This window comes from Enhydra lutris, unplaced genomic scaffold (genome assembly GCF_002288905.1).
Source record: "Enhydra lutris kenyoni isolate GAN:26980312 unplaced genomic scaffold, ASM228890v2 scaffoldscaffold4, whole genome shotgun sequence".
In the NCBI taxonomy this organism is placed as follows: Eukaryota; Metazoa; Chordata; class Mammalia; order Carnivora; family Mustelidae; genus Enhydra; species Enhydra lutris.
This window is the reverse complement of record NW_019154088.1, coordinates 20,255,882-20,283,027: the sequence shown is the minus strand read 5'-3', so window position 1 is coordinate 20,283,027 and position 27,146 is coordinate 20,255,882. Positions and strand designations below refer to the sequence as shown.

General features: G+C 38.9%; 1 protein-coding gene across 2 annotated transcripts; it reads left to right on the top strand.

The window, feature by feature from the left end:
* On the top strand, positions 1-22,233 carry LOC111160981 (cAMP regulated phosphoprotein 19). 2 transcript variants are annotated; one of them, XM_022524401.1, is made up of 4 exons: positions 1-155; positions 365-419; positions 13,031-13,153; positions 18,073-22,233. In XM_022524401.1, exons 2-4 carry the CDS (start codon positions 375-377, stop codon positions 18,241-18,243), a joined length of 339 nt encoding a protein of 112 aa, XP_022380109.1. In that variant the 5' UTR covers positions 1-155; positions 365-374; the 3' UTR covers positions 18,244-22,233. The 2 variants fall into 2 exon arrangements, with proteins under 2 accessions (XP_022380109.1, XP_022380118.1); XM_022524410.1 differs by lacking the exon at positions 1-155 and having other exon boundaries at positions 287-419.
* Positions 22,234-27,146: the final 4,913 nt, after the last annotated feature.

The window sequence follows — 27,146 nt, the reverse complement described above, 5'->3', positions numbered from 1 at the left end:
ACAGGCCGAAAAGGGTGGCGAGTGGTGGTTCCACTTATAAACTACAATTCCCAGGAAGCATCGGGCCCGACGGATGTGAGGTGAGGCGCGAGCCGCGACCTTTGAAGGAAGAGAGGAAGTGCTTCGGTGTCGCAGAACCAGAGGAGAAGGGTCAGGTAGGTAGGGGCGCGGCGCGGGAGGGGCGGCCGGCCCGGGCGGGCCGCAGTCGCCGGCTGCCGAGTGCGGCGAGGCTCCGTGTCGTCATAAGGCGGCGGCCATTTTCGCGGGTGCTCGGAGAGCCGGGGCGGGAGGGCCTGAGGCGGTGCGGCGGCCGGGCGGCCTCGGCCACCCGGAAATCGCATCTTCTCCCGGCGTCTCGTTGCAGAGGGAGCAGTATGTCCGCGGAAGTCCCTGAGGCAGCCTCCGCGGAGGAGCAGAAGGTGAGTGAGTGTGCACGGGGAGTGGCGCCTGCGGCTCGGGAGGCCCAGAGGCGAGGTTGCCGGGGGCCGGGCCTGCCGGGCGGCCTGCTCCCGCCGCACGCCGGGGGCAGGTCCGGAGTGGCCTCGGGGCGCCTGGAGCGGAGAGTGGGAGGAGCCGGTGCTCCTCGGCCGACCCGGCTGTGCTCTCACCCACGTCGGCTGCCAGCGGGAGCTGTGGTGCCTGCGCCAGCGTGGTGGGAGTTTGAACACTGGCCACGTCTCCCTGAGGCCGGCCTCTCCTAGCGCCTCGGTGTATCGCGGTTTTTCTTAGGCGCGACTACACAGACGAGCAGTTTCTGGGCGTGGAACCCAAGTTTCTCCGTGAGCTTCACTTTGCGTAGGAAGTTTTATTTCTCCCTGGGAGAACTAACTCTCCAACTGCTGGTATTGTCCGCATGCTTTTAACTCCTAAGGCGGCGTCTCGTGAGGTAGATCCGGGCGGGCATTTCAGTTCCAGTCTTGGTCGGCCGTGTAACCTTGATCGGTGGCTCAGCTCCTTAGTTTTCAGTCTCCTCATCTGTAAAGTAAGAATAATCGTACTTCTGTGGTTGTTGTGAGGCTTAAAGGAGGTAGGTAACAAAGATTTGGCGCCGGCTCAGCGCAGAAATGTGATCCACTGGGATCTGCCTGTGGCATGGGACTGCAGATCAAAAGCTTGAGTTTTAAAAGATTCTTACCAGCTGGGTTGGTCTGGGTTTTCGTAGAAACAGGAATGTTTTGTAAACTCACTTGCAGTATTGGAGGAAAATATGCCACAAATCAGTATAATTCAAATTATGAACATTAAGCCTTTCTCTTATCTATGCTAGTTTTTAACCTCTTCCACCATCATTATTTCTGCTGCCCTACCCTCCTGGGTACTTGAAGCTGGCCTGCAAAGGCCCATGATATCTTGTTTCTTAAATTGTTTATGGAAAGTTACCAGCACTTTTTCTTGAAAAATCAGAGGGCGTTATCATAAATAGATTTGGCCTAATGCTTGGACTTTGTAAGGGCTTCTGCTTAATGTTCTACCCATGATCCTAATCAGGTTGGAAATTTGATTTAGTGTATTAGTGTTCTAAACCCATGCAGTATGTTCTTAATCGTACTAACTTTTCTTCAGTTGGATGGTTTTGTTATATTGTATTTTTAAAAAAGAAAATAATACCATAAGTAATAGGCCAAGTTATGATGTTGTTCAGGAATATTCCAATGAAAATTATGTTGGAAATTTTTTTACACTTAACAAAACTTGGCAAAAAAAGTATATATCTTTCACGCAAAAAAAAATGTATATATATAGAGAGAGAGAGTTGAGAGATTACAGTCTTGACTGTAACATGAAATGTCATTTATTAACTGAAAAATATTTATTGTGCTGTTCATAATTGGTTGGGATTTCAGAACTCAGAAAAAAAATACAAACTGTCTGTGCTGTCTTGTTCTAAACACTGAAATCAACCTCAGTTTTGACTTCTCATGTACAATAGTGTGCGGTGTAATTTTCTTTTACGAGATTTGTTAGTGTGCTGCCAGAGTGTAAAGTGTTGATTTCTACAGTGTAAATGCTTTTACTTGGAACAGCCTAATATTCTGTCCCTGACAGTATTAAACATGTCTTGAATGTTTTCTCTTCATGAATATCTACATTAAAAATTTAATTCAAGTCCTTTGGTTTTAGGGCTGTTGTCATTAATACCAAAATGTGTGGGTAATATAATGTCCCTTCTTGAATTAGGGATTGGCTGTAGATGTTAAGTGCCCGTAGCATGGATACCATCTCTAAACATGAGGAGAATGTGCAGAGTCACTTCTATGTTCATATGGGCCAAATCACCTGTTTCTTCTATTTGGAAGAATAGTTAGATGACCTAAAAAATTGGATTATTCTCTAGGTACCCAGTTGACCTTTCAATTAAAGTCAAAGTATTCAGCTAAAATACTTTGTTAGTTTTATGGTATGTTAGCTTACTGCCTCTGAAAAATTAAGATAAAGAGATGAGCCTGTATGGAGTAAAAGCTAAGTCACTGTTTCTCTGAGTGCTCCTTGTTAAGAGAAGAAAACTGTATAGACCACTGTTTTTTTTATTGGGATATTAAATATGTACAAACATGAAAATAAGTATAAACATCTCTCTTTAACATTCCTTTAAAATTAAAGTTGGCACCTGAAAGACTCAGTTGGTGGAGAATGTAGCCTTTGATCTCGGGATCGTGAGTTGGAGCCCCACACTGGACGTAGAAATTACTTTAAAAACTTTTTAAAATTAAAACAATTAAATACAGACAAAATTTGTGTAAATTATTAATTCATTGTGGCATAGTATTTTGCTGAAAGGAAACTTCCAATGTATTGAGAATGTGGTAGCAATTCTTAAAGTGCAGGAACTCTTTGAGTATGGCAAGTTAATGCTCCCCTGGTCATATGATTACTCGGTTCTCCTTTTTAAAGACTAATCTGTGTGATCATTTAACCCTCAGGTTAGAAAAACATTACATTTTAAATTCAGCTCTGTTCTTTCCTCATCTTGGACAGAGTACTGCTTAGTCTCATCATAAATGAAACCTCAGATGAAACTCATATAGCACTTAGATATGAGATGGCAATTCAGATGTGCTAGTGTATGGTTATATATTTTTTCTTCTAGATTATCACTGAAGTGAAAACAAAATATTAAAAAAAAATTTAGTGGATACCTCTTAGATCTGTCACCTGTGAATTCCACTTTGAATAACACTAAGCACAGTCAACTGGTGTGTGCTCTTGTCTTCTGGTGAGAAGAGACATGTGGAGACTTAAAACATGTAATTCTGTTTTCATTGTGAGCGTCTTAAGCAGGGACCCTCCTTTATTTTTTCTCCCATAGTATCTGTCTTACCTCATTCATTCCATTCATTTCACTTTTCAGAAAATGTTGGTTGAGTGAATTTTCTCAGAAATTTTCAGTTGAAACCATTGTCAAAGTACTTTATCAGTACAGATGACAGTGTTTGTACTGCAATTTAAAAAGGGGAGGGATAGACTATAGTCCTATAAAAGCCTTTGTTTAAACCCACTTAAGAAATCTGAATGAGGGGGGACGCCTGGGTGGCTCAGTTGGTTGGACAACTGCTTTCTGCTCAGGTCATGATCCCGGAGTTCCGGGATCGAGTCCCGCATCGGGCTCCCAGCTTCACGGGGAGTCTGCTTCTCCCTCTGACCTTCTCTTCACTCATGCTCTCTCTCACTGCCTCTCTCTCAAATAAATAAATAAAATATTAAAAAAAAAAAAAGAAAAAAAGAAATCTGAATGAGGGACGCCTGGGTGGCTCAGTTGGTTGGACGACTGCCTTCGGCTCAGGTCGTGATTCCTGAATCCCGGGATCGAGTCCCGCATCGGGCTCCTGGCTCCGCGGGGAGTCTGCTTCTCTCTCTGACCTTCTCCTCGCTCATGATCTCTCTCACTGTCTCTCTCTCAAATAAATAAATAGAATCTTTAAAAAAAAAAAAATCTGAATGAAAGTAGAGGAATGTGTGTGTGTGTACATATATATATTATATACTATGGTCCTTAAGTTTTTTATAAAAGATCTCAACAGCAGGTTTTCTAGAGATTTTATTACAAGAGTCATCAAATTAAGTTAGTAAGATGTCTTGGAGGAAGCTAACTCAAGTAGAGCTCTCAATTAAAATATTTTTGTCAGTTTCTTTCCTTTTTTTTTTTTTAAAGATTTATTTATTTATTTGACAGCGAGAGAGGGAACACAAGCAGGCCTCCTGCTGAGCAAGGAGCCCCTGTGGGACTTGATCCCAGGACCCTGGGATCATGACCTGAGCCTAAGGCAGAAGCTTAACAACTGAGCCACTCAGGCACCCCCTTTTGTTTTGTCAGTTTAAAAGATAATGCTTGGCTGGGACACCTGGGTGGCTCAGTCGGTTAAGCATCTACCTTCAGCTCAGGTCGTGATCCCAGGGTCCTGGAATCAAGCCCTGCATAGGGCTGTCTGCTCAGCAGGGAGTCGGCTTCTTCCCGTCTCTGTCTACCTGTGATCTTTGTCTGTGAAATGAATAAATAAAATCTTTAAAAAAAGCAACAACAACAACAACAACAAAACTCAAGCTAAACTAAAAAACTTTTTTTTTTTTTTTGTTTTTTTTAAACAGAGATCACAAGTAGGCAGTGAGGCAGGCAGAGAAGCAATCTCCCTGCTGAGCAGAGAGCCCGATGTGGGGCTTGATCCCAGGACCCTGAGATCATGATCCAAGCTGAAGGCAGAGGCTTTTTTTTTTTTAAGATTTTATTTATTTATTCGACAGACAAAGATCACAAGTAGGCAGAGAGGCAGGCAGAGAGAGGAGGGAGCAGGCTCCCTGCGGAGCAGAGAGCCTGATGCGGGGCTCGATCCCAGGACCCTGGGATCATGACCTGCGCCGAAAGCAGAGGCTTTAACCCACTGAGCCACCCAGGTGCCCCCAAAACTCTTATTTTTAATTTTAATTTTAATTAATTAATTAATTAATTAATTTTAAAGGAAGCTTCTTTTTTTTTTTTTTTTAAAGATTTTATTTATTTATTTGACAGAGATCACAAGTAGATGGAGAGGCAGGCAGAGAGAGAGAGAGAGGGAAGCAGGATCCCTGCCGAGCAGAGAACCCGATGCGGGACTCGATCCCAGGACCCTGAGATCATAACCCACTGAGCCACCCAGGCGCCCTAATTTTAATTTTTAAATTACAACCTGCTGGTCTGCTTTGTGTGCAACCCTTGATTCTTAGCAATCTAGAGGTAAACCTCAGAAAAGTTTTAAAACATATCTCTTTGCTATCTTAACAAGTGTACCATACAACAGTGTTTTAGGCTTGCCTCTGTTATTAGATTTTTAATCCTGAACCTGTGCTACTATAACATGAAATGTTTCAAAGATAAGCTGATGGTGAAACTGTCAGGTGTCACAAAGTTTCTTAGCTTTATTGAAACAATTGGAGTATACTATGTTCATTCAGAGGTTTTTACTGAACACCTGTTAAATGCCAGGCACTGTGCAAGTAGCAAGGACTTAATTGGACCACAATATTTTTCCCTAGAGGTTGATAACAGTACTGATACTTTCTTGGCAATATCCCAAAGGATTTGTTGGCTTTCATTAATCTTTTCTATTTATTCATCAGTCAGTACATCAGTGAACATATTGCTGAGCAGATAGAGAATTTGCTTAGAGTGATCAGATTTTTATTGCTGATCTTGCTGTGTAACTTCGCTGCTGAAGGCTATAAAGTGGTATCAATCATTCAGATTTATTAGCAGTCCGTGGCAGACTACATAATCCCTAACTCAATGTTCTTTTCTCTGTATGTTTTTATACTTCATGCCCCGCCTACTTACAAAAAGGGTATCTAATGTATTTCAATAGATTAGTTCACAAAAATTCAGGTGCCTAACAATATTAGGCTATGTACTAGATATAGCATATACAGTGAAGATAAATTTATGTACTTGTCGAGGATAACCCTCATTTGAAATAATTGTTTTTAGGTAATTTTTTGGTACATGATAAGCATCTATCTTTGTTATGATAATCCTGGGTTTCTGGTTTCCTGGTTTGTAGCGAGAGTAAATGTTCCAGAAATCTAATCTTCTTACTTCTCCCCACCAAAGGTATTATCAGCATAGAAACCACTTAGGTGAGTGAATCCACTCACATACTAGCACCTATTCTACAAAGTAGTAAAATTGCTATGTGACATGAAAGTTTCTTAGAGGATAAAATTTTGAAAACATTTGAATTTTTAAAAATATTTCTTGATTAAGCCTATCATTCCCCTGTTTTATTGATCCTCTCTATTTTATCTCTTTTTTAATCTCATTAATTTCTGCTTTTTATTTTCTCCTATTCTGTTTGGGTTCCCTTCTTTGTTTTCTAAAGTTGGATACATAGCTCATCGGATTTTCGTTTTCTTCTTTCAATATAAGCCCTTTAGGGACATTTGTTGTATCCGCCACAAGTTTGGTTAGTACAGAATTTTTATTATCAGTGAGTTCCCTGTGGTTTTTTTAGTTCCATTATTTTTTTAACCATCAATTATTTCTTTAATGTGCTTTTTAAAGTTTATACACTTTGCAGTTTTAATGAGTTAAGCTATTTTAGTAATGTATGTTTTTTAAGTATTTTATTTATTTATTTGACAGAAATCACAAGTAGGCAGAGAGGCAGGCAGAGAGGGGGAAGCAGGCTCCCTGCTGAGCTGGGAGCCTGATGTGGGGCTCCATCCCAGAACCCTGGGATCATGACCTGATCCGAAGGCAGAGGTTTAACCCACTGAGCCACCCAGGCGCCCCTTAGTAATGTATTTTAATTTCCAAATAGTAGGGCTATATAAATTTTTTTATTACTGACTTAATTTTATGAACTGTAGTCATAGATGGTGATCTGGATGAAAATGGTTTAGACTTGCTTTATAGCCTAGTACTCTGTCAGTTTTTCCATTTGTGCTTGAGAAGAATACATATTTCCTAGCTATTGGGTACAGAAATAAAATCTGGTATTTTTTTTTTTTTAATATTTTATTTTTATTTATTTGACAGACAGAGATCACAAGTAGGCAGAGAGAGAGAGAGGAGGAAGCAGGCTTCCTGCTGAGCAGAGAGCCCGATGCGGGGCTCGATCCCAGGACCCTGGGATCATGACCTGAGCCGAAGGCAGAGGCTTTAACCCACTGAGCCACCCAGGCGCCCCTAAAATCTGGTATTTTGACTGCTTTTTCTTTTTCACCTGTCAGTTACTGAGGAAGGTGTGTTAAAATCTCTGCTGATAGACTTGTCAGTTGTTACTATAATTGTCAATTTTTGCTCTATATATTTTGAGGCTTTTTAAAAAAGATTTTATTTTTAAGTAATCTCTACACCCGTCATGGGACTTGAACCCTCAACCCTCAGATCAACAGTCACATGCTCTACCAACTGAGCCAGCCAGGCTCCCCTTTTGTTTTGTTTTTAACCTCATATATTAAGACATTAAAATTTGAAAAGATAATGTGTCGATTATATCTCCACAGAGTTGGGGGGAAGTTACTAAAGTGACTTGTCAGTATACATGAATGTACGCCAATTGTTTTGCTATTACTTCCTAAGTCTCTAGCCTTTTTCAAGATTTATTTTCATTCTAGCCAAAATAAATGTTTAAGAAGTACTTTGAAGGATGTCCAGAAACAGGGAATCACCAAATTCTATGTGCCCTTTTGCATTTTTTAACATGACCATAGGGATGAATTGCTTATTTTATGTAATACTATCAAAACCACTTTGGGTATTTAAAACAGAAAGGGATATGATGTAGGGAATTAGGATACAAATTATTAGAGGAAGGGTGAAGGAATAAAGAGGGAAGATAATGTTGTTTCTGGAGGGGAGGAATTGCAGAAAGTTGTTGACTCTGCACAAGTGAGCACTGTTCTGAGCTCAGCATCCTCTGTGTATACTCTCATGTGGCAGCTTCAGTAGCACCTGATTATCAGCTTGATGTCCCTCTGCAGGAGCTCCTGGGCTACCGCTCATCTTCACTTGTTGGTGGCCCATCACCAGGAAGAGTGAATTCTTTCTGAGACCCTGCCTTTTAATCAGGTGTAGGTGTCATTGGGAGAACCTAATAGGAATTCAGTCTGGGTAATGTAGCTTCTAACTGGTGATTTAGGGGATTGTTTTAAAGAAGGGTAAGTGTGGGGGCACCTGGGTGGCTCACTGGGTTTATCCTCTGCCTTCAGCTCAGGTTGTGATCTCAGGGTCCTGGGATCATGCCCTGCATTGGGCTCTGTGCTCAGCGGGGATCCTGCTTCCCTTTCTCTGCTGGCCTCTCTGCCTACTTGCGATATCTCTCTCTCTCTCTCTGTCAAGTAAATAAATAAAATCTTTAAAAAAAAAAAAAAAAAGGTTAAGTGTGAGCTGAATGCCAATAGACATAGTCTGCCACCTGATGTGTTATTTATACTTAATACTACAAGGCCCAAGCATTTCAACTTCCTTATCAGTAAGGTCCCATAACTCTACATTTCCAAAAAGTTAAGAATGTTTCTGTGTGATCCATGAAAAATATCCTAGATGTCTTTATGGTATGAACTATGTTTTAAAAATGCAGCTTTGGTCATATTTTTTCCCCCTTTTGGTGTTAAATGCAGCTGAAATTCTGAGACACTTGTTCTTGTGCTATGTATTTGGCAAGAAAGTTAAAAAATTGTTTATCTAGGACATACTATAAATCCATTCTAAACCTAAATGGTATTTTTTTCTGTAGATGCTTTTGCCCAAAACATTTTTTATAGTAAACTATTTTGATTTAATTGAACATGCTTAATACTGTATAAATATATACGCGAATGTATTCCCTATTTAGAAAATAAGGGAATGCCAGTACAGTGTTATATTATGTACAACTTTCTTGCCCTCTCCTGTGAGGGAAACCTGCAGAAACACTAGAAATTAGAGAAAGTTGCTATCTCTATACCAGAAACTTTACAGAATTTCTCTTACAAATAGAGAACTGATAATTCAACTAAACAAAGGAAGTGGAGAGCCCAAGAAAGCTGGATGGTTTTAGTGGAAATGTAGAGGACTCTGTTAACACGCTTTAATCGGAATGTGTGAGGACTCAAAGGCTGTGATCAAGTTATGTCCTTTTCAACTGACATCCACATTTAATGCTAACCAGTTTTAAAAACGACTGTATAGGGGAACCCAAGAATAGGTTCTTTCTCCCAGTTCCCCTAAGTAGCATCATTGTCAGTACAGCTGCACCTATAGGAGATGCCTACAGTGACGGCTGAGCCACTGAAGAGAAACTCCAGCCCATCTTCCTGCACTAAACTGGTAACCTTAAATTTATATTTTTTCTTTAGCTTTTGTGATGAAAATGGTATAGTCCTACCTTATATAATGGTTAGATTCTAAAGTTAGTAAGGCAGGAATCGCATATAACTAAAATCACCCTTGAAAAACCCCAATGAAGTCATAATCATAGTGGAGACAGTTCCATCAATTCTCAATAGGATGAGTAGTCACTTTTTTAATCTAGTGGTTGAACAGATGTCTGGGCTGATCCTTCAGTTAATTGACAGCTTAGGTGGTAGACTTGTATTGTAGGGGCTGAGTTTTAAAATACTAGAGTGATAAACAAAACATTGATTCTGAAATTCTTAAATTCTGAAAGGAACCCAGGATTGAGATCACCATGGGAATAGCAGGTTTGCATCACACACCTTACACTTGAGCTCTCTCTGGGGCATACTCTTCTTGAATGGAATGACGGGCAGAATAACTGATACTATTTAGAGTCTCTGTCTCTGGCCGAACACACGTAGTTGAATTTTGTGTATATCAAGTGAGTGATGTGACCATTTAAAGAGACTGAAAATCTAAATAGATGCATGAAACTGGCATAAAAGGAAGGTAGAACACTTGGAGCCAAAGGGAGCATACATACAAAGGAAGCCCCATAGAAAAAGTATGTTTGACAGTAGCAGCAGCTTTAATCTCAAAATACTGCAAGACTGAAAATGAGAAGATGTACTAACATGAGGAAGCTAGTCAAGATGAAGGAAATATTTTTTTTTTAAAGATTTTATTTATTTATTTGACAGACAGAGATCACAAGTAGGCAGAGAGGCAAGCAGAGAGAGAAAGAGGGAGAGAGAAGGAAGCAGGCTCCCCGCTGAGCAGAGAGCCCGATGCAGGTCTCGATCCCAGAACCCTGGGATCACGACCTGAGCCAAAGGCAGAGGCTTTAACCCACTGAGCCACCCAGGCATCCAAGATGAAGGAAATATTGATGACGTATAAGCTGAACAGAGCTAATTATAAAGCATGTATGAATATAATTTTAAGGAAAATGCATTCAAAAGTCATAAGTCATTTTGGGCATAAATGATTTGCTGGCTGTACAGGAACAGGAGGCTTGGCATTTATGGATGATCATTCATTTTTGACATTCGTAAATAACCTGGAAAAATTGAGATATGCAGAGGTACGTGATTTTGCCTAGCTGGTATGCAGAAACAAGTCCATTAGCTGGAAGGTGCATTTTGCCATTGCCCAGCATTGTCTATCAGGGAAACTTTGTTTTTCTTGAGTCATTCTTCTTCTGTACTTACCATAAAGTGATAAACACTGTTCCCGTATAAAATATGGCTCTTGGGAAGAAAGTAGACTGTATCAAAACTGGTGTTAAAAGTCAGTAGGCTTGAGTGGATTCCTCCTTTCGGTCCTGCTGCCCTAATCTCCAGGCGGGTACCAGATACATTTGGAAGGGGGTATGTAGAGGAGTTGAGAAGAGGAGAAAGAATAAGGGGAAGAGACAGGACCTTTTTCAACTTGACAAATAGTTTCTGTTGACCATAAAGGGATGGTTAGGACACTGCAGTCACTCCAGAGTCTATAGATGGGATCTTGGGAAAACTGACAAAAGTCAATGCAAGAAAAAAGTCCCTTCTTAAATGCCAGTGGTATGAGCAATCATACTGTATAGAGACCTAATGTAGGAGTTATACCACCATGTCATGAAATAAGACAAGACTTTTGAAGGGACTGACTTATTCCCAGGACTGAGACAGATTCAGTGGGTTATGGGATAATCTACCAACTCAGTTTTTGAACTGTGAAACTTCTTGGGAAAGTTTCAGTTGGGGGAATGACAGGGTTTAGGACATGCTACCCCAAAATATGGCAGCTTATGATTTTGGATATTATAAGCTAAAGGAATTTGAGAACTGGTATGTGCAGGAAGGACTTCTTGACCTTCCCCTGAAGCGGTCAGAAGATCCTCAAATGAGAGGTGCCTTCCCCTATAATCCAAGATAGAGGGACACTGAAAGGACCAAACAAATAGGCCTTGGTGTTTTCTTCCATTTACCACTTTCATCTCATATTCCTTTTTGTCCTGTTGTTGTTGTTGTTGTTTTTCATTTTCTCTCTACTTTTGATTAAACCTAATATAAAAATCAGGTTTAACCATATCTTTGGTCTTCATCCTTATGAAGCCTCCTGTATGGCGTAAAATTTGTATTAAGTAAATTTTATGCTTTTCAAAAAAAAAAAAAGTGATAGGCTTAGAGGCACCTGGCTGGTTCAGTTGGAAGAGCATGCAGCTCTTAATATTGGAGTAAGAGTTTGAGCCCCATGTTGGTTGTAGAGCTTACTTTAAAAAAAAAAAAAAAAAAAGGTTGGGACACCTGGGTGGCTCAGTTGGTTGAGCCGCTGCATTCGGCTCAGGTCATGATCCCAGTGTCCTGGAATCGAGTCCCACATTGGGCTCCTTGCTTAGCAGGAAGCCTGCTTCTCCCTCTGCCTCTGCCTGCCACTCTGTCTGCCTGTGCTCACTCTGACAAATATGTAAATAAAATCTTTTTAAAAAAAGCATTTGGGTGGCTCAGTTGGTAGTGCCTGACTTCAGCTCAGGTAATAATCTCAGGGTTCTAGGACTGGCCCTGTGTCAGGCTCTCTGTTAAGTGGGGAAGGAGAGTCTGCTTGTTCCTTTGCCTCTTACCACTCCTCGCTCACTCGCTCTCAAATATATAACATCTTTTAAAGGAAAAATTGAATAGTCTTAAAATACTGACAGTCATTTGGTCAGAAAGCACATTTTGATACATTAAAGAATGGGACCTTTGGCATGAGCAGTATTTGTCATTAAATATGGGGGAAATTTAGGGAATAATATACACTGATATGAAGGTTGACAAATACCTTTTTTTTTTTTTTTTTAAGGATTTTATTTATTTATCTGCCAGAGAGTGAGAAAGTGCACAAGCAGGCAGAGTGGCAGGCAGAGAGAGAAGCAGGCTCCCTGTTGAAAAGGAGCCCAATGTGGTACTTGATCCCAGAATCCTGGGATCATGACCTGAGTCAAAGGCAGCCGCCCAATTGACTAGGATCCTGACGAAGATGTTTTTCTTTAAAAATACAAGACTGGGTGCCTGTCTCAGTTGGTGGAGCATGTGACTCTTGATCTCAGGGTTGTGAGCTTGAGCCCCATGTTAGGTGTAGAGATTACATAAGAGAAATAAAATCTTTAAAAAATAAAATAAAATAAAATAAAAGTACCAAGGTCTTCTGTATTGAGTTAGGGAAAATCTGCTGGTAAGTAAGCTGTTGTTAATTCCTGTTAAAGAATCTCAGAGCTCCCGGTCATACATGAACTTGGATTAACAGGAGATCAGCTTTTTTTCTTTCTTTCTTTCTCTTTTTTTTTTTTTAAATTTTAACAGTATTAAGATGGTTCTCTAAATATAGGCAAGGAGCTGATGAGTTCCATGGAAGGTGACTAACTATAAATGTATTATACATGACTGGAAAGTAATGGCAAGCAAGACTTCAGAGCTGAGTTATCTTGATATTTTTATCCAGTGTGTGGGGTGTACACATGCATCACAGCTATAATAGAGCTATCACATGGATCATTTGAAAAACAAGACAGAGATGTTTTAAAAGCTTCTGTGCTTGATTTCTTAGTCAGATGCTGCATTATTTGGCACTCGACAACTAAAGTCAGGATCCAGATATTAAAAGGTGAATTATTTTAAATAAGTGGATTATAATAGACAAGTAATTTATTTTAAATTATTTCAGGAAATGGAAGATAAAGTGACTAGTCCAGAGAAAGCTGAAGAAGCAAAATTAAAAGCAAGGTATCCTCATCTGGGACAAAAGCCTGGAGGTTCAGATTTCTTAAGGAAACGATTACAGAAAGGGGTAAGTTCTCATGTATAATCTTCAAATGCTTAAACCCTATGAACTCAGTGTAATTGCAATTGTGAAATGCGTGTCTGTGTGTATATAACTCTGTACCTTACCAGATATAGCTATATAGAGAGATATATAATTTTTCCAATATTTTATATTGTTCATTATATAAATATGTATAAGAATGAACAGCTCATCACTTTAAACTGTTCCAAGCATGTAGAAGGTATAGATAATATAGCAGAACCCGGGTACCCACCACCCAGATTTAGTATGTTAATATTTAATGTTAGTAGTTTAATCTTTGTAAGAAAGCAAATGTAGATAATGGTTGAAACTTGCCCACATGTGTGTGTATATATATATATCCTTTCCCCCTTCTTTCCAAAAGCTGGCATAGATCCCCTGCTCATATATTTTTTTTAACTTTTATCTGCAGACTGAAAATATTTTTTATTTGGATGAAATGGTCGCTTTTATAAAAGCAGAGCTTATTATTTCCTTTACATAATACATTTTTACAGAGTTACTCTAATTCAATTTATACATGGTAATTTTAATAGTTCATATTAATGAAAACATTTTTCAAAATCTTACCAATTCTTTGTGTGGTAGAAACCGTTATTGCTTAGTAATAAGATCTGAATTGAGATAATGCTACTTGTTCATTCCTTAGGTTTTTTTTTCTAACTACTTCGTAAAAAATTAAAGGACTCCATCTTTGGTTTAGGTACATTTAAATGATTTACCACACATGGGACACCCGGGTGGCTCAGACAGTTAAAGGTCTGCCTTAGGGTCAGGTCATGATCTCCGGGTCCTGAGATCGAGCCCCATTTGGGGCTTCTGGCTAGCTCAGCAGGGAGCCAACTCCCTCTCCCTCTGCCTCTCCACCTGCTTGTGTGCGCTGTCTCTCTTGCTCTCAAATGAATAAATAAAATCTTTAAAATAAAATAAAATAAAATAAAATAAAATAAATGCTTTACCACACAGAGAAGAGGGAAAGATGAAGGAATTTATTAATTGAATCAGATGTCAAATCATGTTTTTCCTTTAATAAATACCTTGAACATACTGGTATCTGCTGTTTGGTTAAAAACACATGTCCACTTGGGGGCGCCTGGGTGGCTCAGTGGGTTAAAGCCTCTGCCTTCAGCTCAGGTCATGATCCCAGGGTCCTGGGATCGAGCCCCGCATCGGGCTCTCTGCCCAGCGGGGAGCCTGCTTCCTCCTCTCTCTCTGCCTGCCTCTCTGCCTACTTGTGATCTTTGTCAAATAAATAAATAAAATCTTTAAAAAAAAAAAAAACATGTCCATATGTACGTGTATGTTTATGTGTATAGGTATTGGCTGTAGTTATATATGGATTATTTTCTTAAATCAGATTGCAAAAGGATATTTTTTTCCAGCTTTATTGAGATGTTGTTGATATAAAACATTGTGTAAGTTTAAGGTGTACAGCATGATGATTTGATACACATACATGCTATGAAATGCTTACTACTAAGGTTAGTTAACACTCCCTTACCTCACATAATTACCATTTTGTTGTTATGGTGAAAACATTAAGCTTTACTCTTCATAGCAATTGTCAAGTATACAATTCAGTATTGTTAACTTACTATATACATTAGATCCCTGGAACTTACTCATCTTATAATTGAACATCTGTGCCTTCTAACCAGTATCTCCCTATTTCCCCCACCCCTTAGCCCCTGGCAACCACATTCTGCCGTTTCTATGATTTTAATGCTTTTAGATTCCACATGTAAGTGAAATCATATACTCTTTTTCTTTATACCAAGAGAGTATGGTAGTGTGGCACCTGGCTGGCTCAGTCAGTAAAACATGACTTGATCTCCAGGTCTTGAGTTCCAGCCCCATGTTGGGGGTAGAGGTTACCAAATAAATAAATAAATAAAGCTCGCCTAATAAAAATTCTAACAAAATTAAAAATAAATAAATAAAAACGTATTTTTGAAAGTGATTAAATACAGAATTTTTTTGTTTTATATGAAAGAATAATGTTCACATCTTTGTAATACTAGGGTGGAAGGTAGGAATTAAAACAAGTATATAAAGACATAAAACCTCTAAGGGGCACCTGGGTGGTTCAGTCAGTTAAGCGGCTATCTTCTGGCTCAGGTCATGGTCCTGGGGTTCTAGGATTGAGTACCTTGTCAAGCTTCCTGCTCAGTGGGGAGCCTGCTTCTCCCTCTCTTACCTGCTCATGTTCTCTCTCACTCTCTCTGTTGCTGTCTCTCTGTCTCAAATAAATAAAATCTTTTTAAAAAATAAAAGCATTATTACAAAGATAGTGTAATGTAGGGAATAAATAGAAAAGCAGAATGAGAAACATCTTCATTACGAATATAGCTGCATGGAATGTATTTATATCAAGTCTAATTTTGAAATGGTTGACTGCTGTGGTTTTAGTTATGAAATAAATTATGTAATCATCTCTTAAATTATTAATTAGATTGATTACTAAGTGTTTAGGAAACTTTTTTCCTTTGCTGATCTCCAGCATAATTTATGCTAACAAGCTTTTTTCCAGCATTTGGGCTGTTGTCTTTGTAATTTTTCTCTAGTTTCAACTATTTATGGCTTTTTAAGAACCTTCAAGTCAGAATTCATAAACATTGTATCTTGTAGTCAGTATTATGAATAGTTGGGAAAGAGAAAATGCTGCTTGAATCAAGAAATAATTATATAGAATTTGAGAAGGGAACTCTTGAATGATTTTGCATTATACCAAATGTCAATGAATAAGCATTTTTATATTAGGGAAATGAAGTCTTTTTTTTTTTTTTTTAAGATTTTATTTATTTATTTGACAGAGATCTCAAATAGGCAGAGAGGCAGGCAGAGAGAGAGGAGGAAGCAGGCTCCCCACTGAGCAGAGAGCCTGATGCGGGGCTCAATCCCAGGACCCTGGGATCATGATCTGAGCCAAAGGCAGAGGCTTTAACCCACTGAGCCACCCAGGCGCCCCTGGGAAATGAAGTCTTACATTCAGCTATATCATTTCTTACTTTTTTAAAAGGGTTTTTGTTTGTTTGTTTGTTTGTTTTTAAGATTTTATTTATTTATTTGACAGAGAGAGATCACAAGCAGGCAGAGAGGCAGGCTGAGCAGAGAGCCCGATGCGGGCCTCGATCCCAGGACCCTGAGATCATGACCTGAGCTGAAGGCAGAGGCTTTAACCCACTGAGCCACCCAGGCGCCCTGTTTGTTTGTTTTAAAGATAATCTGGATCACAGAGTCTTGGGTTTAGTTTTTAAGTTACCTCAGTATCTTTAAACAGTTGGTTCTTCATCTGGGAGGGTTTATTACTGTACTTGTTATTACATCCATTTTAGGCTTTTCATCGTGTGGGTTGTATATTGTTACATACAGACTGTTAAAGCTGGGAGGGATATCAAGGAGCAGTCTGGCCCGTATTTTTTCATATTTATGGAGTTTGTGACGCCCCAGAAAAACTGAAGACTCAGTTTTTTTTGTTGTTTAAGATTTTATTTATTTATTTGAAAGAGAAAGCATGTGTGGGGGGAGAAGGAGAAGTCCAAGCAGACTCTACACTGAGCACAGAGCACTCCATCTCACAACCCTAGATCATGACCTGAGCCGAAGTCAAGAGTCAGATGCCTAAACCACTGAGCCACCCAGGCACCCCAAAGACTCCGTTTTAAGAAAAATGACCTTAGAAGTTAATTTGTCGGGAAGCCTTAGTGTTGAGTGTCCTGGGAAAAGGTCTCAGTGGTTGCATCCCTCAAGGGACTATTCTTTGATAAGCCAGATCAGGCCTAAAGCTAGAGGGCTTCACTAAGCTGTGAATTCTCATCTACTTTACCACAGAGCGATCTCTGAAGTCTCAGAGAATTTTTTTTTTTTTCTCTTCTCCCTTCACCTTTTGTCCGTGAGGCACTCATCTCATTTCTGGATTATCCCCTCTTGCCTACCCTAGAAAGGTTAGGTTACCCTCCTTTGAGCACTCACAGCACCTTATGTACTAAAAACAGTATAATGGTTGGAATCTTTGTTGTGCATCTTTGTATCTTTTCCAGGACTCACACAGTGCACTAAGAGGCACTCAGTGAAGGTAGGTTAAACATGATAGATGGAAGTCAGAACCCAGGCAGATTTGTCTGTTTTTACTCTGAAACAGGTAACTCATGTAGATTAGCTATATTAAGGTTGATCTTTAGCTCTCCCTGCAATTTCTATTTTAGTGATAAAGGGTATCATTATTAACTTATTCATCCCTCCACTAAAAGTGATAGTTGTACAGTGTCTTAAGTGAAAAACAGGGGTGTAGGATAGGGATGTGCATTTTAAGTGATAATTTCTAATGAGTTTATTTCTTCCGTTACCCTAGCATTTATTATTATTTTTTAAGATTTTATTTATTTATTTGACAGAGATCACAAGCAGGCAGAGAGGCAGGCAGAGAGAGAGGAGGAAGCAGCAGGGAGCCTGATGTGGGCCTCGATCCCAGGACTCTGGGATCGTGACCTGAGCCGAAGGCAGAGGCTTTAACCCACCAAGCCACCCAGGTGCCCCCTTAGCATTTATATTTTAACCTTACTTTTGATTTTAGTGAACTGCTCTAATTCAAATAACTGATTTTAAATCCTTGCAGAAATGTTCATCCTAGGTATCAGGAACTCTAATGGTTTTAATAATACAAGGTTAATTGAAAGTGTGTGGCACGTTCTAAATGCTAGTTGGTGTTTAAGTGTTTTTATTTTCAAAATAATTTAAGCAAGAATTTCAGTCTGATTTTTCTGCTAGTACAAGAAAGCTTTGCTATTTCATCTATATTAATGTTTAAATTTTTTTAGATTAACTTATTTTATCTACATGTTAAATCAGTGTGATTGCATATGTAAGTTTTAAATCCAGTCTCAATTTTTTTTTTCTTGTAGCAAAAATATTTTGATTCTGGGGATTACAACATGGCTAAAGCAAAAATGAAGAACAAGCAGCTTCCTACTGCAGCTCCGGATAAGACAGAGGTCACTGGTGACCACATTCCAACTCCACAGGACCTTCCCCAACGGAAACCATCCCTTGTTGCTAGCAAGCTGGCTGGCTGATTAAAAGAGCTGAACTGCATGAATCTTCTAATTCCCATTATTTCTCCTTAATATGTTACTTCTCTGCTTTTTATTTCCTTTCATTCACTAAGTCATTTGAGAATGACAGCTTTGCAGGTAGCGGTAGTATGTGCTGCTATTGTAAGGGAATATTCGTGTGTAGAGTTTTGATTAGTTTTAACAGTGCACTGATAAAGAGAACATGTTAGAGCAACATAAAGTAATCTACTTGAAAATAGTTGTATATATTACCTAACTTCTAGTATAGGACTGATTCAACAAGTAACAAGCAAGTTTTACGATTGTAATCTTTTGGCTTTCTTTAATTCATCTTAATTATAGCTTTGTATGTTACTCTTATTTAATATAACCTTTATTGTATTGATTTCTTCTGTATTTTCCTTTTGGATTTTGTAAAACAGAAGTTTAAGACCACAAGTTGGAAAGAAGGTCACATTCTTCAAACAAAAATAGATGGGGTTTTGAAAGATTTCTCTGTGCTTGAACTTGAATGGCCTTAAACCTGTTTCAGCTTTAACAATAGATTTTACTTGGGCAATATTTGCCCATTCTGGTGTAACTTATGTGACTCTAGTGCTTAACAGCTGCTGTTGAAGCTAGTGTTCTTACTCAGTTCTGTAGTGTTAGAATATCCTTTGTTGAAGATGTGAATGAAGTGTGCATGTGCATCGACTGTTGAATTCACTTTTGTGCCATTTTTGTAAATACAATAGTTTTGCACAACCTCTCACAAATGTCTGTATTAATTTCACATATTAAAAAGTAGATGATGTGCCAACCAGAAGCACAAGAGTTCCTACACAAAACTCTGTATGTCATTAGAGCTTTTCTATAGTAAGAGTAGTTTACAATCTTGGGCTTATAGAATACCAAACAAATCTTTGCTTAGTCTGTCATAGACTTAAGCTTTTTCATTTGTTATTAATATCCATGACATTCAGTGGCCTTGTGCAGATATGATATGTTGCTTAGGCATATCTTTTGTCCTATGCAGAACATTTCATTTTGACTTTTATGAAAATTGCAATTCATGTAATTTATATAAACTTTTTTAATGTAGAAACTTTTTACTTCCACAGTCAATTTGGGGACACTAGAATAAAAGGCTTCGATACTCTGCCTCCTATGGCCCCTCCCTCCTTTTTTTCCTTGCTTCTTTGACTCAAATCGTGCTCGGCCGTGCTGTTTAGTCTGTTCCGAAGCATAGGTGTATATCCTCACTCTTGAAATTTGCTCTGCTGAATGCTATATTTTATAACAGAATGATGTTTTTCTTATAATTTCTCAGTTAATTAACCACTCTTAATCCTGTATTATTACTAATATTTGACACTTGTTTAAATAAAAGGAACTTTATACTGAAACAAATACTTGAGAAGACTGGCCCAGGAACCCGTGTCAGGCTGAGCTGAATTCTGGTAAATAATTTTAAGCAAGCTAAGTGAATTATACTTGTGACACTTAGAGTCATTTATGTGGTAGGTGGAACATACTCATACTAAAATATTTAGATATTTTACTTCTATAGAGTCACTTTAATAATCAGTTTAATTTTACTTGTGGTTTATCTAGTTAGTAAGAATCTTAATTAACAGACTTTAGTGGGATACATTTACTGCTCTTTTAAGAGCCCTTCCCATAAGTGATACAATGCTATAGCATGACAGTGAAGATCAGTAACTGGAGATGATAGTATTTTTTTCTTTATCTTTGACTTGCACAGGGCCTCCCCTCTTGTTTGATCCAGGCATCTTTTCTAGATCTTGGCTCCATCTGTATACTTGCTTTCCTGTAACCCCAAATCATTATAAATGGTGCCTTGAACATAGCACCTGCACTTAAAGGCTGCCTGCGCTCTGAGTAAGGCTTGTTGATTATCTTCCTGTTCCACCCACCCCAAAAGGCAGAAAAGCAATGAAATCAATAATGTTGTAGTTTATAATTTTAAGGATCAGTTATATATAAATATATTTGTGATGGGAGCAAGTAGATGATTCCACAATATATATAATCATTATAGGATCCATTTAAGAATTAGGAAATACCCCAAAGTAGAATTTCTGTAATGTCTAGTCTTTTTTTGGTGAATATTTGCAAGCTGTCAACATTAAATTTACACATCAACGACGATTAATCTAAAAGATCACAGAGACCATGTTTTTCTTGACCATGCTAGGACTCCTGCTGTAGTTTACAACAAGTGATATAACCTTTAAGTTTTATTGTAAAATACAATGCTGATATTTAACCTACCTCAAAACTTGTTGAGGATCTGTGAAATACTGAGTAAGTGCCCAAAATAAAATACTGTTGATTGTCTTTTTATTAAAAGTAAGTTTCCTCATTAAACCAACCTGCCTTCTGTAAAGTCACAGTGCTTAAAGTCTCAGGATTTTCCATTAGGGAAAGACCTGTCAATAAGAATTTTTAGGTATAATTGCTTAGCCTCCATTATTGGTGCTTGGGATACAGAGGTTTTTAATTTTTCTATTTTTTGTTCTGCCTCAAGTCTCAGTTTATTGAAGACATATTTTTGCACTGTTTCACCATTGCTTGAATGAAGATGTTGACTAGATGAGTTTAATTCTTCATTTCTCTAATTTGAGAGTTGTGATTTGAAAAATGGCTAATTTTAATTGTCTTGTTTATTATAAATGAGTGTTGGAGTGAACTGAAGTTCAGGGTAACAAATATTTCATGAAAATTGGCTAAAGTCTGAAATAAATTACCTGTTTGATGTCCAGTAGCTCCTACATTGGTAGAGCATTTTGAGAAACATTTCATTTTTGAAGGCTACATCTGACTAAAACAATTACAGTTCTTGACATGTTGAGATAGTAAGAATTATTGGATTGTTCTGATGAACTGGCAGCAGGATGTTTGCAGTCTATTTACAAGTTAATTCAATACTCATGTGCTGCTCACCTAAAAATAAGTCAACTATTCATCAAGGCAGGCCGGGTAAGGCCTTTCTATTTGTTTTTACTTCAAGAGTTGGAATTAGTTGCTTTTTACTTGATGTAACAAAACCATACCTCTAAATATTTATGGATACTTCTTACTAAATCAGCTGTGTATTCTTTCTCAATCCGAATCAGTGACATTTTAGCAAAGCTGAAATGTAATCTCTACTTAAATTGTGCTGTAAATTTGGTGTTTGGTGATCCAGGGGCAGGTAGCCTATAGGAAGAGTACACCTGAGTGGCAACAAAAAGTAAGTTTTTCTGGTGGCCTTTTCACACTCCCCAGCATTCAAACACATTTCTTGTACTTTTCATTTTCCTTTTTCACCTCATTTTACTTCACCCCCAATCCTTGCTTCTTAAGCCTCCAGATAGCATTCATTAAATGATGTTTAGGGCTGATGAATTATCAGCCTTGAATATCCTCAGTATGCCACATTTAGGACACATTTTTAATTTTCTAAAACACTCTCCTAGTCTGGATAACTAAATTGAGCCACTGTCCCAACTCTGCAACTCAGCATGCACTGCCATTCCCCCACCCTTGCCCACCACCCATATCCTTTCTTCCCCTGACTCCCCGCCACACCTTATAAAATTGGGATCAAAGAAACCTCATTCTGGTTGTTAATCTAAGGATTTAAGAACACCAACTTTAATACTGTTTTACTAGTTTTGGCCTTTAAAGTAGGTAGACAATGGGTTTTATTTTGCAAATTGCTGGTAGTCATGAAACCATTCATGTATGTTTGTATTATGTTACTATCAACCAAATAGCATTTGGAAAAAACACCTAAATTCTTTAATAAGCCCTCAGATCTGTTACTGCATCTCTCATTTGTGATGCAATAGAACACTTTGCCTGTATTAAAGGGCCAAGAGTAAATGCTTTTGTTGAACATGTCTATAGAGTTGGCAGTTAATGCTGAAATTTGTCAAATAGCCCTTCCAAAATTATACTTGTGAAATATACAAAAAATAAATTGATCTACTTAATTTCTATTCACTTAATTTGCAGTTTTTGTCTTATTTAAATTTAATGTTTTTCAGAATATTTTCTGAAGTTGATACCGTTAGGTTTCAGTTATTACTATATGCAAAAAGAATTTTCTGTTCAGTCTTTTGTTTTAACTTCATGTATGCTAATGAGATCCTAGCAATCTTATATTTGTAAAGGCTTTGTGATTAAGGTAACATTAAATGTTTGCATATTTTGAGTCTTCATCTCATTTATAAAGCACTCTAGCACCATATGTCAGAAATGGATGAGACAAGGAGCTTACATTCTGAGAAATTATATAATACTTAATGCAAGGTAGAAGGTGTTACATTCCTTATGAGAGATACAAATAAAGTTCCAGTAAGTCTAAAGGAATGAATTACTCAATTTAGGGGATAAGTGGGATGAGTGGTAGAGGAAGGACTTTTGAGAGGTGGGTTGCTGAGGGCATGGTGGGAGGCAAGGGAGATAGAAGAGTGTTCTAGTAGAAGGATTCTTATTTTCAAATAGGCAAGGACTTGGGAAAATGTGGACTGGTAAAGGAAGTTTCGTTGGAGAGTATAGCCATGTGAAGGAAGGAACTTGATTTTTATCCTTAACGTGGTCCTTTCTTCCCAGCCTTTAATTCAGTAAATGATATACCACTATGCATTTACCTACTCAGATACTCAGACCAACCTTGGAGTCGTACTTGATTCCTTAAAGGCAGTGACCAACAGCCACCAAAATATACTGAATTTGTTGATCTCTCCCATTGCTGGCCCCATTCCCCAAGCCACTAATATTTCTTAGCTGGACACTTGGCTGTGGTTCCTAACACACCACTTTCCACTCCTATTACCTGTCCATGTTGTGCTCCCTTCCATCCCCCACGTCTCCCTGCTTTCGTTCTTTTTTTTTTTTTTTAAGATTTTGTTTATTTATTTGACAGAGATCACAAGTAGGCAGAGGCAGGCAGAGAGAGGGGAAAGCAGGCTCCCTGCTGAGCAGAGAGCTTGATGCGGAACTCCATCCCAGGACCTGAGACCATGACCTGAGCCGAAGGCAGAGGCTTAACCCACTGAGCCACCCAGGGGCTCCCCTGCTTCCATTCTTAACAACAATTTTAAAATGTTCCAAACTTAATTCTGCCTGTATTTGGTATATTTCTTTTCCATTAGACATTCCCCTGATTCATAGCTTGGTTGACTTTACTCATTCTGATCTTGGTTCAACTTTCAACTTCCTTATAGGGAGATCTAATTAGTTACTGTATCCCTAGTAGTTTATACATACTCAAATGCTTATTGAATGAATAAAATGAAATGGAATATTGGGTTGGACACGTAATTGGGAAACCAGATTAAGGACATGGATGCAGGGAAAATACAGTTTCAGCTGTGCCTAGCCTTTCCTTCATTGAGGTAGATCTTTATACTTCGTTCTCTGAATGAGGAAGTGTCAAAGAACTTGCTGTTACAAGCCCTCACATCACTGAAATTGGTATACCTGATTTTCCATAGCAAGGATGGATTAGGTAGGTGTTCACTGCTTCTCTGCTCTTGGCTTGAGATCAGAACCTTGCAGGCATTCTCCATGTGATATCCAAGGCTCTTTACTGCCCTATTACCAACAGCAGGCTAATTAGTGTATTGTAAACTCATTACTGTAAACTTGCATACAAGCTAATGTTTCCAGTGAAACATCTTTCTCTACAGATGTAAAATTGACCCTTGAATAATGCATGGATTAAGGTGCCCGACCCCCTGCACAGTAGAAAATCCACAAATAAACTTTTGACGCCAAAATACGACTACTAATTAACTGTACTTTTTTTTTTTTTTTTTTAAAGATTTATTTATGGGATGCCTGGCTGGTTCAGTTGGTTAAGTACCTTTTGCTCAGGTAATGATCCAACCCTGCTCAGCGGGGAATGTGTTTCTCCGCCTCCCTTCCCCTCCCCCTGCTCATGCTCTCTTGCTCTCTCAAATAAAATCTTTAAAAAATTTATAAAGGATTTATTTGACAGAGGGAATGGGGAGGGGCAGAGGGAGAGAGTCCTGAAGCAGACTCCCCACTGATTGCAAAGCCCCCTGCAGAGCTCCATCCCAGAACCCTGAGACCATGACCTGAGCCAAGCCGAAATCAAGAGCTGGCTCCTCAACTGACTGAGTCACCCAGAGGCCCCAAATTAAGCCTACTTCTGACTAGAAACCTTCCTGATAACAGTTGATACACATTTTGTATGTTACGTGTACTACATACATTATTCTTAGAGTAAGGGGAAAGAAATTGTTTTTAAAACCATAAGGAAAATACATTTATAGTACTATGTTGAAAAAGTTCACATATATAGATGTGGACCTGTGCAGTTCAAATCTGTGTTCAAGGATAAGGGTTACTGCAAAAATGATCACTGTAGAGCAGTCATATTTTAATTTAAGGATGAATATCAGAGGCAGATACACCAGTGGGTGGCTTTCTGCCAGGCTATGCTAAGTTATAGAACACAAGGGGCACCTGGGTGGCTCTGTCAGCTAAGTATCTAACTTTGGCTCAGGTCATGACCTCAGGGTCCTGGGACTAAACAACGCCCCCCACCCCCACCCCAAGGCCCTACACTGGGCATAGAGCCTGCTTGAGATTTCTCTCTTTGCCCCCTGCCCCAATCTCCACTCTTCCTCTCTCTCACATAAGTAATATTCTTTTTTTTTAAAGATTTTATTTATTTATTTGAGAGAGAGAGATCACAAGTAGGCAGAGAGGCAGGCAGAGAGAGAGGAAGGGAAGCAGGCTCCCTGCTGAGCAGAGAGCCCGATGCGGGACTCGATCCCAGGACCCTGAGATCATGACCTGAGCCGAAGGCAGCGGCTTAACCCACTGAGCCACCCAGGCGCCCTTTTTTTTTTTTTTTTTTTTGAGAGAGAGAGAGAAAGCACACAAGCAGGCAGAGAGGCAGGCAGAGGCAGAGAGAGAGGCAGGCTCCCTGCTGAGCAAGGAGCCCGATACAGGACTCGATCCCAGGACCCTAGGATCATGACCTGAGCCGAAGGCAGCAGATAAGTAATATTCTTAAAAAAAAAAACACAACTTTCATGTTTTCAGTTATTCTCAACCACTTTAATATCAATATTATGAGAAGCCCCAATTACAATGAATGTACTTGCTAAAAGACTAAAAATAATATATATATATATTTTTTAAATTGGAAGACAATTACTACATCTGTCCTGTAAAACATCTGTCTTGAATACCTGTATGTAAGTTAGGTCTCTGGCTCAAGTTTTTCCCAGTTGGGGTAATTTAAGGTGGTATATATAGTAGTGTTCCTGCCAAGTATATTTTCTCGTGTGTTAGGTTTATATGTAAACTTTAAAGATTCATTCATTGTACTTGTTTCATGTCTTGTAACTTTATGTTTTGTTACAACATTGCCAGCTGATTGCAGTAATTCAGTCCCATGAAAGATCTGTTCTATTAGTATCAGAAGCAAAGAGGAAAACGTTTCAATAAAAGGAGGGTAAAGTGTGGAGTTTAGCAGAGCAGTGAGAGTGGGACCTGAGGAAAGGCTGATAGATAAGGAAATTTGTAGATCTGGTCACTTAACAACAGTTTCAGTAGAGAAGGTATGTATCCACATGGGGTTGAGGAATAGAAGAGCCATGAGTTAGTGGTAAGGGTGTGGTTCTTTTGAGAGATTGTGAAGCATGTGAAAGAAGGTACTATTTTTGGATTTGCTTTTAACTGGAGGAAAGATATGAGTTTGGTTACAGGCAAAACAAAAAGTAGAGAAGAAAAATCAAAGATGTAGAGGAGGCAAAAAGGCAAGAACTAGGATGAAGAGCATGGCTGAAGACATCCTTGACATGTCTTTTCAGAGTCAGAGGATGAATGACTCAAGTTCAGGTAGGGAAAGGGACACTAGAAGAGTTGGCTCACCAAATGACCTTAGTCCCATTCATGAGAGGTGGTGAGTTCTTTTTTCTGGGGGGTATGAGAGAAGAGGATGGAAGTTTGAGACCCAGAAGGGTCTTTACAACTTCGTAAAAGCATATATGTACATTACTGCAGATCTAAAAAGGATCTAGAAATTTAAAAGTGGTTTCATTGGGGTCATTGCTTAAATTTGTAACTTCTTTAAGAGAACCAAGTGGAGCAAATGCTATCAAGCAGGGTATCAATCATAGGATAAAAATAGGGAAAAGAACGATAGAAGGAAAATTTGGTTCTAGACTGTTACTAGATTTTCTATTCCTTTTTAAAATTTTTAAAATTTATTTTTGTTTATTTGTGTATGTATATTTATTTTTTAGTTCATGTCTTTTTTTTAATTTTTAAATTTTTATTAACATATAATGTATTATTAGCCCTAGGGGTACAGGTCTGTGAATCACCGGGTTTACACACTTCACAGCACTCACCATAGCACATACCTTCCCCAATGTCCATAACCCAACCACCCTCTCCCTAACCCCCTACCCCCAGCAACCCTCAGTTTGTTTTGTGAGATTAAGAGTCTCTCATGGGGGGCGCCTGGGTGGCTCAGTGGGTTAAGCCGCTGCCTTCGGCTCAGGTCATAATCTCAGGGTCCTGGGATCGAGTCCCACATCGGGCTCTCTGCTCAGCAGGGGCCTGCTTCCTCCTCTCTCTCTGCCTGCCTCTCTGCCTGCTTGTGATCTCTCTCTGTCAAATACATAAATAAATAAAATCTTTAAGAGTCTCTCAGGTTTGTCTCCCTCCCAGTCCCATCTTGTTTCATTTTTTCCTACCTTAGCCCCCAAATCCCACACGTTGCCTCTCAAATTCTTCATATCAGGGAGATCATATGATAATTATCTTTTTCTCATTGACTTATTTCACTCAGCATAATACCTTCTAGTTCCATCCACGTTGTCACAAATGGCAGGATTTCATTTCTTTTGATGGCTGCATAGTATTCC